The sequence below is a fragment of the Nannobrachium achirus genome (genome assembly GCF_963921795.1).
Source record: "Nannobrachium achirus genome assembly, chromosome: 16".
Lineage (NCBI taxonomy): Eukaryota > Metazoa > Chordata > Actinopteri > Myctophiformes > Myctophidae > Nannobrachium > Nannobrachium achirus.
Window position 1 is genome coordinate 45,448,633 of NC_137823.1, and position 20,804 is coordinate 45,469,436.

Consider the following 20,804-nt stretch of genomic DNA (forward strand, 5'->3'; position numbering starts at 1 on the left):
TCTTAATTATAGATACAACATATTTGTTTGTACTTTCTCAGAGAATGAGAATGCAGAGAGAAAGAGAGAGAGAGAGAGTGAGTGAGTTCATAATTCATCACTGAGATTGTTGTGTCCATGGCAACAGCTAAGATAAATCATGTGTTGGTTAGTGCGGGGGACCCGTGGATGACCCCACTAACTTTGAGGTACTTTTACTTTACTTTACTTTACTATTATACTGCTACTCCACAACATTTCAGAGGCAAATAGCCTTTAGTTACAAATTACTTACTTAGTATTACAAAATATACTGTACATTAACCAATAATTGGTTAAAGTATAAAATAGGGCTTAATCATTAAAGCCTTATTTTATACTTTGTCTTTTCAAACACATTATGTGCTTGTAGCTCTGTTATTTCTCTGAATTGAAAACCTTTGAAAAAAACATTATAACAATAAACTAGCCTATATAATTTCTGTTTTTACTTTTGGTACTTTTACGTATATATTTTTGACTTTTTGTACGTTTGCTCAAGTAAAGTTTTGAATACAGGACTTTTATTTATAACATAGCATGTCTACATTGTGGTATTGCTACTTTTACTTACTTCTTCCACCACTGCTCCCCAGAGTCCCCACCCAACAGTGTTACTTCAGTCCTACCTCATTGTATAGTGAGCGTGCTCTGAATTAACAAAGCGTTTAGTTTAGTGTCTTTTTAGCTGGATGAAAGCCACCCAGCTCTAGAGATTGGCCGTTGGTTGTTCATGGGTGACGTCATCAGTGGTCGCTCGGAAATGCACACATCACTCGTCACGTTTGCGGAGCTAGGCTCAGTTCACATGTTCGTTTCTATTGGATGGTGCACTCAGGCTGCAAAGGACTTGAAAACAAGCGCTTTTGCTCTTTTAGTCCCCAACAGTAGCTCTTTGCCCCCACCTCGTAATGGTTTATTCAAATGCAGGCGACGGAGAGGGAGGGAGAGAGAGACTGAGAGGAAGGGAGAGAGGGAGAGGTGGAGAGGGAGAGGGAGAGAAAGAGAGAGAGAGAGGAAGAGGGACAGCTCTTTGCTCCTGCAAACCTTCGACCATGTGTGTGTGTCTGTTTGTGTGTGTGCGTGCGCGTGTGCGGGTGGGAGTGAGTTGGTGCCTTGGAGGCAGAGAGAGAGAGACAGTGTGCAGTGAGTAGCATCTAATGTTGAATTAATAACTTTACAGCACTGTTTCCCAAGCACTGGGTCTCGAGTCTCGACCCACAGGTGGGTCGCGATTATAGCATAGTAAATTGATTGATTGAATAATTTATCAGACAGAAATGCAAAACAGTCAAGTACATTGGTGTAGCCGACTTTATTATTCTTTGTTATGCTAAGGAAAACAACAAGTGCACCCAGCTTAATATTGACTCTGTCAATTCTAGTTTTTAAATGCAACAAATGTTATTTTGGTATTGTTGCTGTCTGTACATTGACTGCCAAGGACTTCCGACATAAACAAGACCGTAAAAGGCCTTATTCGGGATGTTCCTGTTGGGCAGGATGTTCTAACTGTACCTGTGCCGTGCTGCATCTCAAATGTGACTACTGTACATGTAATGTTGTTGATTATGACTAATAAAATATTCAAGCAATTTGAGTAAAGGTACAAAAGTAAATCAAAATGTACTTAAAGTACCAAAAGAAAAAGTACAAAATGTTTGAAAATAGCAGATCTACAAGCTTGTAGATTGTCTATTTTCAAATAGCTTAGGTTTAATATCTGCTAAGTAACTAGTAACTAAAATGTTCAAATAAATGTAGTGGAGTAAAAAGTACAATATTTGGATCCGAGATGTGGTCGCTTCTCGCCCTTAGGGTGTCTTACTGGTTACAGTATGTACTTACCGGTAGTTACTTTAACACCACTGCTACCTAGTGAGAGTGCTCTGTATTAACAAAGCGTTCAGCCCCCAGAGACAGGCCTACGTATGTGTGCTCAAGGCTGCCCTGGTGACCCATGGCATATCACCTGCCATCTTAAACAAACATCTAATTGCTGCAATTACGCGTGCATCATGTCTGTGGAGGAGGTATCAGATGAGGGCATGAGGCCGTTAACGTGGGTGTTCATCTGCACTGCAGTAGCTCAGAGATTGGAACCGGGGGACTTTTAATGCCTGAAAGTTGTTGATGAATGCGTCCCACTGTAAAGAGGATTGCTTATCTGAAATAATTTGGGGTATTTCGTTTCGTTTTCTGCATGCGATCTGACATGCACTTCAGATGGACCATGTCTGAACGAACGTCGGAATGTGACAGAGGTTCGTCTTCATGCTTTGAAATATTCACACGGCAAGCTTTTATATAGTTCTTAATGGATGTCGCTGCAAAATGAGATGTAGTAAAATCTACCTGCTAGTAATTTGCTGATGTTGGATCTCCATACATGGGCATAAAAGATACAGACCACATGAGACTGACACAATATGTCCATATATGGGCATTCCCAGATATGGGCTTAATATTGATGACATCAGGGATCTCCATATACAGTATGGGCATAAAAGGGACAAGGATGGCCATATTTGGAGCGTGACATGGGCTTAATATTTATAGTCAGCTCCACATATGGAGATCCATATGTGGACTAAATAATACATTACTGATGTACTGTAAATGGTGTGGATCAGCTTCTTGTCACTGCCATCAGACAGTATGACAGAAATGTTACAACACCAGCCTTTTTATTCTATTATTTACTGTACTGTGATGACCACATGAATAGCCAAATATGGCGACACAGTTTTGATAAAATCATATACTTATTACTGGGTGGAAAAAAGCACAATCATAATTTGCAATGTTCAATTCCAGTAATGCAAATTTTCCATTATCTTTTGATAAACAAACACCCAAGTAAAGTTATCCCACTTTGGCCATTTTCCAAAGACTAATTAATTTTTTGGATAACACTAACATATAACCACTTCTAGTCCCACAACTGATCAGCCCTAAGCTGTTAAGGATTTCTAATATTCATGGGATGCCTCAAGCTAAAGTAGATACATATTTAATCAACATTCAATAACATATTGCCCCTTGTGATTTGCGAGCTGCAATATTACAAATTTCAATTATAACATTTTTTGAACTAATTTTACAGCTGTCTGGTTGCATCTGCCTAAGAATGAACCACATGAACCCTAGCGTCCCCTATTCTGGGCAAATATTTGCTGAAAATAGCAAGTTCACATTGCGATGCATTGTGGTGAGCTTGTAGATCTTCTATTTTCTCCAACTTCTCCATGTGGTGGATTCCTCCATTCATGGACTGGGACATAATATACAGCCGTAGAGCCATACCATTAATGGGTTTACAATGGGATACAACACAGAGAAAGAGAGAGAGAGAGAGAGAGAGAGAGAGAGAGAGAGAGAGAGAGAGAGAGAGAGAGAGAGAGAGAGAGAGAGAGAGAGAGAGAGAGCAGCGCCATGGTGTACATACTATGCAGCCTTTGCATTTATCCCGTTCCATCCGTTTCATACTGTTTCGTACTGTTTTGTGATCTAGCATATAACTGTCTGAACTCTCTCATCCATCCCAGGGACCATTAACACCATGCTGTGGCCTCATGTCTCAGGGCTATTCAAACAGATTGAAACAGATTTGGTCGTAAATGAGGTGCAGCGCTGCAGTCACTATTGGTTATTCTTAGCCAGGTGACCCTCACCACGGGGGGGCCTTGGAGGATGAATGTCACTGTGCTCGAGGAATGGAAGTCACAGCTAAAGGACCATAACGGTGCTCTGCCACGTTTAGCCCACTGACTCCCATACACAGTTTACCAGAACAAGATCAGGGCTTCTCAAACCTTTCCATGCAAAAAACTAAACAAATAGCATAGTCTACGGCTACAAAATGGCTTAAAAATAATAAAAGAAACCTAACAAACCCTGAAAATAGCAGGTTTATATAGCAGCAGATCTGCTATTTTCATTGCTTTATTTTTAAAACATTTTTTTATTTTTATTTACTATAATATTAACATTATACCAATGATCATTTTGTTTAATATTCAAGCAAGCTGCTGGATTCCATTCTTTTCATTTCAGTGTGGTATGAAAATCAACTTGACACTTGACATTTGACACTCGCTTGAGATGCATTTGAAATGTACATTGATTTTAAATGCCGAGAAAATATAAATTTACGAATGAAATTATGAAACATCCATTTACTTATTGACTTAACCCTTAACCGTGCAAAGATTTTTTTGCCGCATAGAATCAGTTATTCAATTAAGTTAGGTAATGTTGTAACTTGTAACGACTTTGGGGAAAGAAATCTATGAACAAATGTAGAAACAAAGAAATTAAGCAATTTATCATAAAATAGAAGGCATACAGTATGTTCATTTAAGAAAGGGGAAGTAGTTGTCTTATCAGAGAGAGAAAAGAAACCTGTGACTATATATCGCATTGCTGAAAAATATTACCTTAGGGGGCTTTGAAATGGGGGGGGGGGGGGGGGGGGGGGGCTTCCTCCCAAGTGGTATGTTTTCTGGTGCCTTGCACATTTCTATATACATTTATTTTATAATACAGTACTACTGATGTTTGCGCGCGACACTCTTTGCCTATAGAAGGCGAGAAGGGAGCTGACAGGCCCTTCTTGGTGTCAATCTATAAAGTCACCTTAAAGAGGGGTTTCGTGATTTTGTGATAATTCTTTAGGCGGATGTCTTGTCTACCTGCACAGCCTTTGTGATCTACTGGTAGATCGTGATCTACTTTTTAGGCAACCCTGCTCCTGAGTGATGGCTTGGCTGTCTCGTTTGCCATTATGGATTAGAGCAGCAGGGGGCAACCACAGGATTCAGCAATGGGACAGGCCTGATGGATCACCTGCCTGACTTAAACAGCCCACTTAGTTCCCCTGAGAAGAGGAGAATGTCAGCAGGGGGTGTGTGAGCTCCAAAGAAAAGTCCACACACTCCCCTCCACTGCTACTGCGCTGATGCTCGATCAGGACCCATTCTTGAGTAAATATTTTCCAAAGAAATGTCTTAATTTTTTATCAATTAACCTGTGGGCTGTGAGGATTACATTTGGGTCCACAAATATTTTGGCAAAACACTACGATTAAAAATAATGTCATGGTATTTCTTTCTTTAAAACCTTGAATATTAGTTTTCATTGTGATGCCGGGTGAATAGAAACTTAAAGTAAACTATGTTATGTAAGGGATAATGAATGGCTCCGCGGTGATTGACGATACATAACAGACCGACAGCCTGATAACTCGAGTTATCAGGCTGAAGGGATATTCTGTATCGTCAATCACCGCCATTATCCCGCTTATTACCCGGCTACTAAATAAAATTAATAATTTGACTAAAAACTAAAAACAGTGTGACACGGTCGCCTTGGAAAACAAGGAAGTGCTGATTAGATAGAATCCATTTTCTGATACTTGGTTGTCTATTTCTCGCTTAAAATATTAAAAAAAACATTCTTGAGAGCAACGTTTAGTTCTCAATGTCGCTTTGTGTTCGTTTACATGGCTGACATGTTGGATACAACACAAGATTCACGCAGTGCAGCTTGACTGCAGCAGGTGTTCTGAGCCTTTGATTAGCAGTGGTCTGTTATAGAGCGGAGCGGTCTGTTATCGGGGAATATCAGACCTCTGATTTCAATGATTGTCCAATCAGAATCAAGCATTCAAACAAGCCGGGTAATAAACTATGTTAGTTCCATTCCAGAAATGAATAGAGAGAGAGAGAGAGAGAGAGAGAGAGAGAGAGAGAGAGAGAGAGAGAGAGAGAGAGAGAGAGAATACCATTACAGTACAGAATAAATCCTGCTGAACGCTGCTAATACACATTGCTATTACAATGGAGAACACTCCATGTTAGGCTGAATGCATGGACAAGTTTTTCCCGATTGAGACATAAATCCTTTAACACTTGAAGTATTTGTACAGTGACAGTATGCTGACGAAGCCTTAACTGTTCAGGTCCGAGTCTATGACACCAAGATTTATGGCTTGGATTGTGTTTTTAAATATTTACCAATTGAAGCTGAGCTCTGACTTTTAATCGTTCTTCCCTGGCTCCAAAAACAATTACTACTTACCATAGTCCCCTGTTGATGTGGTTATGTAAATGTGTGTGTGTGTGTGTGTGTGTGTGTGTGTGTGTGTGTGTGTGTGTGTGTGTGTGTGTGTGTGTGTGTGTGTGTGTGTGTGTGTGTACTGTAGTCTGCATAATTAGGGTACAATTATTAATGTTGTGGTTGGCCATATTCAATGCAGCATTGAGCTCAAGTAAGACTAATGCTGAAATTCTGCCGCTGTCTGTTTTTACGTGGATGTCACTGAAGAAGACCTTAACGATCAGTGAATGTGCTGCTGTGATGTGGTCAAAACCCTGACTGGAACATACCAAAGCGGCTGTTTAGTGCCTTTACAACTTTTACTTAAAAGTGGGAGGTTTGGGCGTATAATTATTCATTACTAGTGATGTGTCTACATTACAATCTAGACACATCAAGACACTCTTAAAAAGAATAATCTAGACTACTAGACCGGTGCCCGTTGGGCAGAATAGTCACCATTGACGTCCAGCTGTGCAATATCTGTTGTATCCGTCTGTCTGTGTCCCACATTGCTATTACAATGGAGAACACCACTTCTCCATGTTAGGCTGAATGCATGGATAGTTTTTCCAGATTGAGACATAAATCCTTTAACACTTGAAGTATTTGTACAGTGACAGTATGCTGACAAAGCCTTAACTGTTCAGGTCCGAGTCTATGACACCAAGATTTATGGCTTGGATTGTGGTTTTAAACATTTACCAATTGAAGCTGAGCTCTGACTTTTAATCGTTCTTCCCTGGCTCCAAAAACAATTACTACTTACCATAGTCCCCTGTTGATGTGGTTATGTAAATGTGTGTGTGTGTGTGTGTGTGTGTGTGTGTGTGTGTGTGTGTGTGTGTGTGTGTGTGTGTGTGTGTGTGTACTGTAGTCTGCATAATTAGGGTACAGTCACACAGATTTCTATTATTAATGTTGTGGTTGGCCATATTCAATGCAGCATTGAGCTCAAGTAAGACTAATGCTGAAATTCTGCCGCTGTCTGTTTTTACGTGGATGTCACTGAAGAAGACCTTAACGATCAGTGAATGTGCTGCTGTGATGTGGTCAAAACCCTGACTGGAACATACCAAAGCGGCTGTTTAGTGCCTTTACAACTTTTACTTAAAAGTGGGAGGTTTGGGCGTATAATTATGCATTACTAGTGAAGTGTCTACATTACAATCTAGACACATCAAGACACTCTTAAAAAGAATAATCTAGACTACTAGACCGGTGCCCGTTGGGCAGAATATTCACCATTGACGTCCAGCTGTGCAATATCCGTTGTATCCGTCTGTCTGTGTCCCAGTCATTCCCATACAATATATGGAGAATTCTTATCTCTGTCTGTCTAGCTTTCTTTTATGCCCATATATGGTGTTCCGTGTCCAGGCCAGTCTGTGACGTCAGTACTATGACATCAGAGTACAGACAGACATCAGACAGACAGACAGACAGACAGACAGACAGACAGACAGACAGACAGACAGACAGACAGACAGACATTATGTAAATTAATAGTTACAGTATTATAGGTTATGGCTGAATCTGATCAAATTGTGCCATGGTTTTAGAATGAGTTTTAAGTGGACACACACACACACACACGCACGCACGCACGCACGCACGCACGCACGCACGCACGCACGCACGCACGCACGCACGCACGCACGCGCACACACACACACACACACACACACACACACACACACACACACACACACACACACACACACACACATGCTGTATGCGATACAGAGACTGACTGCGTGTATAATTGTTTGAAAATTGCCAATGAAGAATGAGGCAAAGTGAATATAAATCCAATTTTACACAGTACAGTAAATGAACACCACTGCACCGTGTGGAGAGGCACAAAGCAATCACAAGATCATTACAAGGGGGTTGTTATGAGATAAATACTTTATTATATATTTTAAATGTATATCATCATGTTTGTACATTATGTAATTAACTTACTTGGTAAATGTAAGGAGAATTGTGCTGTATTCTACAGTACCCTATATGAGGTCCTTGCCCCATGCATCACTGTATACTGTGTAATGTGAGATTCTCCAATCTCATTTATACTTGAAAATAGCAGAATTAAAAGGACACAACAAGCCCTTGTACGACGAAGTATAAATCAGGCTTTAGCATGCACAACTGCCACCATTGGTGACACGCAGAGGCACAGAGGGCTATAAACATAAAGGATGATTGCATTGGTGCCAGATGTAATCATCCTTTATGTTTATAGCCCACTGTGCCATGATTCTAAACCTGATTCACACAAAGTCTGTTTGTGGTTTTATAAATGTGTAACCAATGAAAAGTATTAATCAGAGACTAAATAATAACTACCATACATTGGAATCATTGGAACACAGGTTCTTTGTTAATTTCCTGGACATTCACTGTAAAATGGAGGAGTAATTTAGACAGCCGGGACAGACCTGAGGCGCTGAGCTAGGTTTTAATAGAAGCTAATTGTCCCGTTGAGTGTCCAACTAATTTCATATACCTAATTACTGTAGAAGATAACTTAAGCTCAGTGGATATGTGGTGGTCACGATTCAAGACGAAATTCACTATCAAAGTGAGATAAGATGGCCCCTCTGACATCTCATTTGCGCTCTTTATAATTAAGGCTGTATCTGTGCTAATTAAAGTGAAACTGCATTAAGGAGGAGAAACATTCAAAGCTATTTCTTCACTTCTTGTAGCAATATTTGGACTTCCAACTAATATGATATGTTCAGGCATTCTCCATTGCACATTTTGCAACCATTGATTGGCAATAATATTAAGTAGTATTATTTGAACTGATCACTCAGTTGATTTTTTGATTTCTGTTATGCCCAATCATTGTTTCTATAGGTTTTGTCCTTTATTCTTTAAACACATACAGCTCCAAGAGCGAGTCATCTAGATTAACTTTATATACCGGTATCAGATTTCTGGGATCTCAGTGTGTAAATATTTGTAATATAATAATTTGTTGCCGTTCTTTGCACCCACATCAAGTCATTTTCTATTTATGCGAAAACCTAATCGGGGAAAATAAAGAATGTGGATTCTGATTAAATGAATCAACTTTGCATTTTGCATATCTTTCAGACATTCCGGTGGCCCATTGCCAGCAAGCTGGATGGAAACGAGATGCTGGAGATCCAAGTGTACAACTACAGCAAAGTCTTTACCAACAGGTAATAAAATGTCCTTTAAACTACATTTACTGGTAGTAAATTGTATTACTTGTACTGCAAACTCATGGGCTCTTTCCCTCAAACGCTTGTTGCTAACATGGACTGACAGGTGGTGTGTGTTATTCATCTAAAGATGCTTCAGAGTAGAAACACTCGGTCCCTGAGAGCGTGTTCTGTAAGTTAACTCGATTGAAATGACAATAGCCTGTGAACACGCAGGGCAGGCCACAAGCAAGGAGTGGATAATGACACAGAATAGAGGCTCAGTAATGGCATCTGTCTCCCTCCTGCCCCAAACAGCCTAGCTCTTCTAACCATTATCTGGAGGACGATTATGTTATAGAGGACAATACAACTTGGTACTTCTCTCAAATGTGGCTTCACTAATTACTTGCGCCATGGTGCTGGCTGTTTCCAGCTGTGTGTATCCGGCTGTCTGTTTCTGGCCGACAGTACAAAGGCAGGGCCTTTAGCCAATAAGGGAGCAGCATTTTCAGTGATATCACCACCAAAAAGTGTGAAATGATATAAATAACCCTCACTCTTGATGTGAGGTCACCGAGACGTCACCACCAAACAACAAGTGTCGTCACATTACCCAGCACATAATCCAGCACCAATCGAAGTACATGCGCACTCTGCTGGGGCACAAGTAGGCCATATATGGCCACGAGTGCCTAGGCCATATATGGCCACGAGTGCACAAGGCGCAAGTTGGCACCTCGACAGAGTGCAGTCTATTTTGGGATACATCATGGCTGTACTGTATGCTCGCAGGCACGTGTGTGCGTGAGGATCTGAGTGTGTGTGTGTCTGCCTGTGCGTGCGTGCGCGTGTGCGTGTGTGTGTGTGTGCGCGTGTGTGTGCGCGTGTGTGCGTGCGTGTGTGTGTGTGTGTGCGCGTGCGTGCGTGCGTGTGTGTGTGTGTGTGTGTGTGTGTGTGTGTGTGTGTGTGTGTGTGTGTGTGTGTGTGTGTGTGCGCGTGCATGCGTGCGTGTGCGTGCGTAGGCCTACTGTGTGTACATGCTCGAGCAAACATCTGCTTATGTGTGCAATATTACATTGTCTTGATCTCGTCCAGGAAAATATGTCTGAAATCTGAAATGCTTAGCTAGTCATTTCATTCACAGTGTCCAGCACCACTGCTGAAATGCCCTGCAGTAAAGCACAAAGCTTTAGTTTATACTGTAGGTGCTTGCAGTGCACTAAAGTCTGCTTGTTCATATTTCTCTTCGCCCTTCTGCCTCCTGTTCTTTGCGCTCTTGTCTTCATCATCTTGATGTTCTTGTTCTTTATGTGTATTTGACACCCTGGTCCCAGAGGCTGATGTTTCCAGATCATAGTCAGGAACTGTTTGTATTCTCAGAAGCAAATCTAATCAGAGAGTAGCAGCTGCCTGGTACATTATAACTGACTCACTGACTGACCGACTGGTGTGTCCAGACTCAGGACACACACACCACCTACACAGCCATCAACATCATGATCATGGCTAAGGCTTGTCTGTACACTTGTGCTTGTGTGTGTGTGTGTGTGTGTGTGTGTGTGTGTGTGTGTGTGTGTGTGTGTGTGTGTGTGTGTGTGTGTGTGTGTGTGTGTGTGTGTGTGTGTGTGTGTGTGTGTGTGTGCGCGTGTGCATGTGTGTTTGCGCGAGAGAGAGAGAAACAGTGAGACAAAGAGAGGAAGTCAAGTAATATCGATCAGCTCTTAATGTCTGTCTGTCCTGTCTTTTTAATTAAAGACATCCAGAGATACAATTTGTCCACCTTACAGATTTAGAGTCCCCCAGGGGTCTACATTCGGTCCACTCCTTTTTTCCCTCTACACCAAATATCTCGGCATAGCGGGACGTGCAGCGTTGTGAACTCACAGATCTGCTATTTTCACCGAATGAACTATAGCGTCCGAATAGGGACGCTAGGGTTCACAGTTCACACGCTAGAATTCTTTCAGCCAACTAGTTATGCATTATATAGATGCTTAGATCTAAGCCTTTGGCTTACAGTACATGTCAGAAAAGTTACATTGCAGAAAAGCCTTTAAAGGTCCATGTAAAGAATCATGCAACATTTGCTACAAACACTACATCACCCTATATTGACACCTATTCAAGCCTTTGGGAAAGGATCATTTAGTTGATGTTCAATCTTAAATGACTCTGGACTCACGTTTGGTCTTGACGATGATCAGTGATATTTATCAATCTGAGAGAGTAGCTGTGCAGTTGTTTCTTGAGTTGTGATGCCTACCCTACCATGCTATGACGCCAGTAGTGATGGCAATATCTGTGTGCCTTGTCTCCAGGGAAGCAGAGAGGTGTGTGCTGTGATGGAAGAATACTGCAATGTAGATATACTCTTTTAGTCCTATATTAAAAATGTACTTGAGTAAAAGTACAAAAGTATCAGCATCAAAACATACTTAAACTACCAAAAGTAAAGGTTACTCATTGTGCAGAATATCCCATTTCACAAGTTCAAAATGTATAAAAGATCTTTTGAAAGTAGCCGGTCCACAAGCTCACAAAGATTGTGAGCTTATAGGTCTGCCGATGGACGAAATATATAGGGCTGATGTTTTTAGTGTGTTTTGTCATTAATAATCAAAATGTGCAAAGTAACTAGTAAAATATATTCCTCTGAGATGGAGTGGTATAGAAGTAAAAGTATAAAAAAATGTAAATATTGAAGAAAGTAAAGACTACCTCAGAACTGTGCAGTACTCATCATAGCCAGAATGTTTTTTACCATCCGTCGATCCTACACCTACCAAAGCTGAGCCAGTTACAGTACGTTTAACAACTTGTCCTCTGTTAAATGATTTATGTTTTCTTTTCTTTTTTCTTTTCTTTTTTTCTTTGCACATCTTGCCCAGCTGGAAGAGGTTTGGCAGAGCAATCACTTGTGTTTGTATTTCCACTGTGAGAACAATTAAACTCAAACTGTACATTTTTGTTTTGCTATTAGCACTTGCTGAGAGTGATTGCAAATCCCTGGTCTGCAAAATGCGCTAATTATTTTATAATCTGGCTGAGGACTAATCAATGGAGATACAAAGCAAAGCTACTGTATGTCACAAGGTGCCCCTGTTAGGCCTGTCACAATTATTACATATTATGATGTAATAATTGTCTACAATTATTTGAGAAAATCGCAATTATTTTGCATAATCGTTTCCATATAGAATTTTTTTTAAGTATACAATTATTTATAAGTATACAGTTATTTTTCATATCTGCCCTGTGCAATTTGTGATTCAATTGTTAATTGTAATTATTTGTCTGACAATATCGTCAAGTTAAATTTGTAATCGTGACAGCCCCTAGGCCCTGTAGGTTCAACAGAACTGTGGGCAAACGCATACATGCAAAATAACTGAACCACAGACCTCTCATAACACACATGCACAGTGCACACGCACACACATGTACATGCATGCACAGCACCATGCACACACACACACACACACACACACACACACTCAGCCACAAGTGGACTGTGTAAATAATTCATTGTGAGTCTCAGCCTGTTGTTGTCACACCTGCTCCATATGTATACAGGATGCAGCATTACTTGCAGTGTAACTGATAGCTTTCATCACTGCACTGATGATGGGCAGATTGGGCACCAATAGACCCTGGAGGCCAGTATGTCACACCCTAGTCAGACCAGAAGTACTATGTGCAGTTTCATGTTACCTCAACACAAAGGCAAAGCAATTTAGGCCATGTGTGCTAATTAAAACAAAATACACAGTCAACTCCAGAGTGCTAATTTAACTCAGAGTGTAATGGGTCCATAAGGGTCTTTTTTTGCTGTGTATAGCCTATCCTTCATGATATATCTTCCCCTATGTAACCGTTACGTGGTGTTAATGTTGTTATTTATTACATAACATTAACTGGTCCCTGGAGCAGACAGAGGCTTTGCACTTCCATAGAACGTTATGTGAACAAAAACACCACACAGCTGTGAGATAATATTGGTTTTAGTTCATCATCATGTACCATTGGCTCCAGCTGAGCCAAACTAATGAAGTATGCAGTTTTATTGGGGCACTGCTGGCCTAACGGTTAAGGCCCATACATAGCCGTAGGGAGTCATTTTACTGCTTGGCCACAAGGTACAAGGTATAGGTTTCCACCCGACAGAAAAGATATGGTCATTGTACTAATTGGCTGAGCCAACAGACAGCCCTGCAGTAATCAGTTCTGATGTTTAATGTAATTCCCATCAACACAGAAAAAAGGAGACAGTTAGACAGCTGTAGCTGACATTCGTTCACACATGCATTATGATCAACAGCAATACCTGTTGTTTAACAACAATTGTGCAATAAAATGTTAATAAGCCTGGAAATAATTAGTTGTGAGATTATGGTTTCCAATGAGGTGAATGAAGTGGCTGTCTGGCATGCAAGCATGCGGGGAGCATCAATAATTCTATGTGTAGCAATGCAGTGTCAAGCATTATGCGTTATGTATTATCGCTACTGGAATGAAGAACATAAACATTGTGTTCTAGAGATTGATTTGCCATGCTGAAATATGCAAAACTTTTGGTATTTTGCAGCTTGAATAGTAAACCTGAGATTTTTAGTTGTGCTCTTGGGTTTTATTCTGATCAATATGGCTTTCACTTTTACTGCACCAGTTCTCGCTAAAGTGAGATAAGATAAGACTTAACTGGGTACAACTCATGGGAAGAATCTTCCCTCGGATGACATTCATTATCTGCAGTGCAAATCCTGGCCCAGCCTGTTTTCTTCTTTTGTATTTTGTGATTGTATGGTTACTGTTTTTCACCGCGGGAGAGAGTTTAGGACGCTAGCAGCTGGGACTGGGTATGACTATCTTCACAGCATCTACTAGAATAATTCCAACCTAGTGAGAGAAGGGGAAAAAAATAACACCCGTGTGAAGTGAGCATTTTGTGCTGCTGCTGCTGCTGATGATGATGATGATCATAGACCGGCGTCTCATCATTATATTGTCCAATCAGAAGAGGGACATTAAGGTTATGTAATAAGTATTTAATGTCCTGTCCATTTTGCATGGACATATACACAAAGCCACATATTGGAGCGGCTAGCACAAAAATACATACATATGAATAAATAAATGAAATAAAGCCTTTAACACTACACAACCTATCAGTATGCAATAATTTCAACGCCTTGAAACTGACATACGGTATGTGGATTAATGATGTGATAGTACTGACATCATATTACTGATAACAAATCTTTAACAACACATTTCTAATAATGATTATACTGTACATTGTACATAATAGCATCATCACACAATGACATCGCAAAATCGTCATCACATCAAATGTTAAATGTCCTTTAAAATGTGTCATCCAATTAAATTAACATCATTTCGCAACTTGTGCCAACAAGTTTACCTGCCTTTAGCAACTTCCTCTGTAAATTAGTTGCACTCATTCACTGTGTTTGAAATGTTTTACTGGACGATTTATCTGAAAGGAGGTCATGATAATTTCTTCCATGCTGCTGTGGCAGTCGAACACAAGCTGTACTCCTTTGGAGGATACAATACCCTGAAGAACAGTGATCAGATTGAAGTCCACATCTTCAACACAGTGTCTTTATACTGGATGAAGTTGCCCCCAGTGGCAACCGGAAGAGGAGAATGTCCGCTTGAGGTTCCTAACATGCGCTACAACCACACAGCTGTGCTGATAGACAATTTCGTGTACATCTGGGGAGGGGTTCCTTACTGCAACATTCTTTATACATTTGATGTCGACACCCACAGATGGTTCAAACCCAACATGTCTGGGACTGTTCCAAAGGAGAGGAAAAATCACTCAGCCTGTGTCTTGGGGAAGGTCATGTACATCCATGGAGGATTCATCCAGCTGACTGGTGGACGCACTAATGACATCTACAAGTTGGACACCACCACAATGGTCTGGTCTTTAATTAACACCAGAGGCACTCCTCCACCTGCTTCATCACATCACTCTGCCACCATCATGGGGTCAAAGATGTTCGTATTTGAGGGTCTAGGCCGCCGGGACAACAACATCAAAGTGTTTGACACAGAGACCAACTGTTGGCTGAGCACACCTTCTGCACGGAGTCCTACAGAAATACGCTGGGGTCATTCAGCCTTTGCCTACAAGGAGGAGCTGTACATATTTGGTGGCTACAACTTAAATCAGGACAATGATCTATTGAAATTCAGTCCAGCGACATTCTCCTGGACAAAGGTTGAGCTCAAGGGGAAAGGCCCTTGTTCAAGGATGTACATGATGTGCTGTTGCATGATAGGAGATCGTATCATGCTCTTTGGAGGATGTAAGACACCTGATGAGCTGTACATCATAGAATGTAATCCTTGCATGAAGACATTGTGCAAGCAAGCAGTTATTCAGTACGGTCTGGAGCAGTCTGCACTCCCACACAACATTAGGTGGGAACTGGCAGCCATGAACAACCAACAACAACAGAAACTATAGCTGCAAGCAGCGATAACGGGGCCAAGCAGGAAAAAGAAAAAAAGGGGGAGAAAAGGGATCCAGTGCGAAGTGAGCGGTGAGAACATGACACACGCGCGTATCTCCTTGTATGGGCCGTTCTGTCTGTGACATCAGTTACTTTATGTGGACGACCTTTGGCCTTGTTATGTCCAGCCCCTCAGGCCTTCCTGTCTGGTGTGACCTCCACCGGCTTTGCCGTAATGCCTTAATTTCAGGAAATGCAATCGCTTAAGAATCCCATCATATAGAAGAAAATTATGTGAAAATAGATGTGGTTGAAACAGAAGAACATGCATGGGTGCATGGCCTATTGCATATGAAACTGGGGGACCTATACATGACCGATTTACAAAACGTAGTGACTTCATGAGCACGGATCTCTGTACATCTGTACTTTTCACTTTGTGTGTATTAGTACGGATCTCCATGTATGGATACTATTTTTTTCAACTGGAGCTGCATGTTGGTTGTTATTTCCTGATGTTTTCACTGTTGACTGCACATCAAATGTGAAACACTTCTACTGCTGTCATTCCATCCAGCCATCCTCTGCCATCTACCTCTGTTTCCTTGTTCCTCTCCTCTCCTCTAGTAATAAACATAGACAGTCACATAAAGTTGCCCTCTTGTTAAACTCTACTCAGGATAGCAGACCCAAAGATACTAAGCTGCTGTTGCAGTGACATTGCAGTACCTTGGTGACATTGCAGTATCTGAAGATAGTGATGATCCGATACCCATACTGGTATCGGGAAAGTGCCCGATATGGCCTTATTTGGCCATATCGGAATCGGCAAGTATGCCAGTCTATCCACCGATCCAATACAGGGGTCTTTAGGTAGCTATAAACAACACAAGATATCTGATATCTAATAAACACCAGCACCATCCCTCTCTACCACACACACACACACACACACACACACACACACACACACACACACACACACACACACACACACACACACACACACACACACACACACACACGCAGTCCAAACTCATGAAGCATTCTTTCCCAGTAGAACAAATTATAATTACGACTATTTAACTATTTATATATATATATATATATATATATATATTTTTTTTTTTTTTTTTTAATTATTAGGGCCCGAGCACACACAGTGTGAGGACCCTATTGTATTTGCAAAGATTATTATTAGGGCCCGAGCACACACAGTGTGTGAGGACCCTATTGTAATTGCAAAGATTATTAGGGCCCGAGCACACACAGTGTGAGGACCCTATTGTAATTGCAAAGATTATTATTAGGGCCCGAGCACACACAGTGTGTGAGGACCCTATTGTATTTGCAAAGATTATTAGGGCCCGAGCACACACAGTGTGAGGACCCTATTGTAATTGCAAAGATTATTAGGGCCCGAGCACACACAGTGTGAGGACCCTATTGTAATTGCAAAGATTATTATTATTATTATTATTATTATTCTTCCCCCTAAAGAATCGCGTTTTTGAGGCGCAAAACGTACTCCAAAAGTTGCGCAACTTTGCAAGCACATCACAAGTGGCGAAAAATTACGTATTTAAAAAAAAAAAAAAGTGGGCGGGGCCTAATTGCGCAACAGCGCCCCCTACAAAATTTCAACGCAACAGCCCCACTAGACGGTTTCACCCACAAGTACAAAAATCGGTACACATCTGTATTGTGTCCGGACTCACAAAAAAGTCTCTCGGCGCCACGTCCGAAACCAAACAGGAAGTCAGCCATTTTGACTAATTAGTGGCGTTTTGGTGTATTTTTGGACGTTTTCATGTGTCGCACTTTAACGAACTCCTCCTAGGGGGTTAATCGGATCAACTTCAAGTTCGCTCGGCATACTCAAGACACCTTAACGATGAAAAGTTGTGCGAATCGTGAGTTTTCGTAAAACGGCGTGCCCGTGGCGTAGCGTCAAACTTCCTTCACCAAACAGGAAGTGCCCCCTCTTCTGATTGGTCCATACTTCATTGTTCCTTTTTTTGGCTGTTACTCATCAACCGTTTATCGTACAGAGTTGTGGCTGGTATCATATGACTTGATTAAGAGTCCTTAACCTTAATTGACGCTTCCTCCGCCAAACAGGAAGTGCCCTTCACCAAACAGGAAGTGCCTCTATAACTCATGAACCGTTTGTCGTACAGACTCGCGGCTGGTGTCATAACATTTTTTTTTCTCAACATTTTTTTTCTCAATTTTTTTTCTCAAAATTTTTTTTTTCTCAAATTTTTTTTTTCTCAAATTTTTTTTTCTCAAATTTTTTTTTTCTCAATTTTTTTTTTCTTAATTTTTTTTTCCTCAAATTTTTTTTTTCTCAAAATTTCTTTTTCTCAAAAATGTTTTTTTCTCAATTTTTTTTCTCAAATTTTTTTTTTCTCAAATTTTTTTTTCTCAATTTTTTTTTCTCAAATTTTTTTTTCTCAAATTTTTTTTTCTCAAAAACAATTTTTTTTCTCAAATTTTTTTTTCTCAAATTTTTTTTTCTCAAAATTTTTTTTTTCTCAATTTTTTTTTTCTCAAAAACAATTTTTTTTCTCAAATTTTTTTTTCTCAAAATTCTTTTTTTCTCTTTTTCTCAAAACATTTTTTTTGAGAAAAACTTTAAACTATCGTTAAAGTGCGACCCGTGATAACGGCCAAAAATGCGCCAAAACGCCACTAATTAGTCGAAATGGCTGACTTCCTGTTTGGTTTCTGATTGGCTGCTGGCCTTGTGACGTGGGTAGAGCTGCGAGGGCCCGGTCATTGCTGCTTGCAGCTTTAATTATTATTATTCTTCCCCCTAAAGAATCGCGTTTTTGAGGCGCAAAACGTACTCCAAAAGTTGCGCAACTTTGCAAGCACATCACAAGTGGCGAAAAATTACGTATTTAAAAAAAAAAAAAGTGGGCGGGGCCTAATTGCGCAACAGCGCCCCCTACAAAATTTCAACGCAACAGCCCCACTAGACGGTTTCACCCACAAGTACAAAAATCGGTACACATCTGTATTGTGTCCGGACTCACAAAAAAGTCTCTCGGCGCCACGTCCGAAACCAAACAGGAAGTCAGCCATTTTGACTAATTAGTGGCGTTTTGGTGTATTTTTGGACGTTTTCATGTGTCGCACTTTAACGAACTCCTCCTAGGGGGTTAATCGGATCAACTTCAAGTTCGCTCGGCATACTCAAGACACCTTAACGATGAAAAGTTGTGCGAATCGTGAGTTTTCGTAAAACGGCGTGCCCGTGGCGTAGCGTCAAACTTCCTTCACCAAACAGGAAGTGCCCCCTCTTCTGATTGGTCCATACTTCATTGTTCCTTTTTTTGGCTGTTACTCATCAACCGTTTATCGTACAGAGTTGTGGCTGGTATCATATGACTTGATTAAGAGTCCTTAACCTTAATTGACGCTTCCTCCGCCAAACAGGAAGTGCCCTTCACCAAACAGGAAGTGCCTCTATAACTCATGAACCGTTTGTCGTACAGACTCGCGGCTGGTGTCATAACATTTTTTTTTCTCAACATTTTTTTTCTCAATTTTTTTTCTCAAAATTTTTTTTTTCTCAAATTTTTTTTTCTCAAATTTTTTTTTCTCAAATTTTTTTTTCTCAAATTTTTTTTTCTCAAATTTTTTTTTTCTCAATTTTTTTTTTCCTCAAAATTTTTTTTTTCTCAAAATTTTTTTTTTCTCAATTTTTTTTTCTCAAATTTTTTTTTTCTCAAATTTTTTTTTCTCAATTTTTTTTTCTCAAAACATTTTTTTCTCAAAAAATTTTTTGCTCAACATTTTTTTTTCTCAAATTTTTTTTTCTCAAATTTTTTTTCTCAAATTTTTTTTTGAGAAAAACGTTAAACTATCGTTAAAGTGCGACCCGTGATAGCGGCCAAAAATGCGCCAAAACGCCACTAATTAGTCGAAATGGCTGACTTCCTGTTTGGTTTCTGATTGGCTGCTGGCCTTGTGACGTGGGAAGAGCTCCGAGGGCCCGTCCATTGCTGCTTGCAGCTTTAATTATTATTATTATTATTTTCCCGAAAGTAAATCGCGTTTTTGAGGCGCAAAACGTACTCAAAAAGTTGCGCAACTTTGCACACACATCACAAGTGGCGAAAATGTACGTATTAAAAAATAAATAAAAGGGGGCGTGGCCTAATGGCGCAACAGCGCCCCCTACAAAACTTCGTGCCTCAAGCCCCACCACACGGTTTCACCTACACGTACGAAAATCGGTACACATCTCTATCGTGTCCGGACTCACAACAAAGTCTCTCGGCGCCACGTCCGAAACCAAACAGGAAGTCAGCCATTTTGACTAATTAGTGGCGTTTTGGTGTATTTTTGGCCGTTTTCACGGGTCGCACTTTAACGAACTCCTCCTAGGGGGTTAATCGGATCAACTTCAAGTTCGCTCGGCATACTCAAGACACCTTAACGATGAAAAGTTGTGCGAATCGTGAGTTTTCGTAAAACGGCGTGCCCGTGGCGAAGCGTCAAACTTCCTTCGCCAAACAGGAAGTGCCCCCTCTTCTGATTGGTCCATACTTAATTGTTCCTTTTTTTGGCTGTTACTCATCAACCGTTTATCGTACAGAGTTGTGGCTGGTATCAAATGAAATTTTTTTTTCTCAAAAAAAATTTTTTCTCAATTTTTTTTTTCTCAAATTTTTTTTTCTCAAAATTTTTTTTTCTCAATTTTTTTTTCTCAAATTTTTTTTTTCTCAAATTTTTTTTTCTCAATTTTTTTTTCTCAAAATTTTTTTTCTCAAATTTTTTTTTCTCCAAATTTTTTTTTCTCAAATTTTTTTTTTCTCAAATTTTTTTTTCTCAAAATTTTTTTTTCTCAAATTTTTTTTTCTCAAATTTTTTTTTCTCAAATTTTTTTTTCTCAATTTTTTTTTCTCAAAAATTTTTTTTTTCTCAATTTTTTTTTTCTCGCACAAAACGATTCGCACAACAGATGCTAATGCTAACAAATGCTAATGCTAACATGCTAAAGCTA

General features: G+C 40.1%; 1 protein-coding gene across 1 annotated transcript in view; it reads left to right on the forward strand.

Annotated features, from left to right (window-relative positions):
- Window positions 1-20,804, forward strand: part of otofa (otoferlin a) — a gene marked incomplete at both ends in the record, with an annotated part of 141,530 nt that overhangs the window by 24,463 nt on the left and 96,263 nt on the right. Inside the window, one exon of the mRNA XM_080744973.1 lies at window positions 9,226-9,314. Coding sequence (XP_080601099.1) covers window positions 9,226-9,314 — 89 coding nt within the window. The remainder of the gene's footprint in view (window positions 1-9,225; window positions 9,315-20,804) is intronic.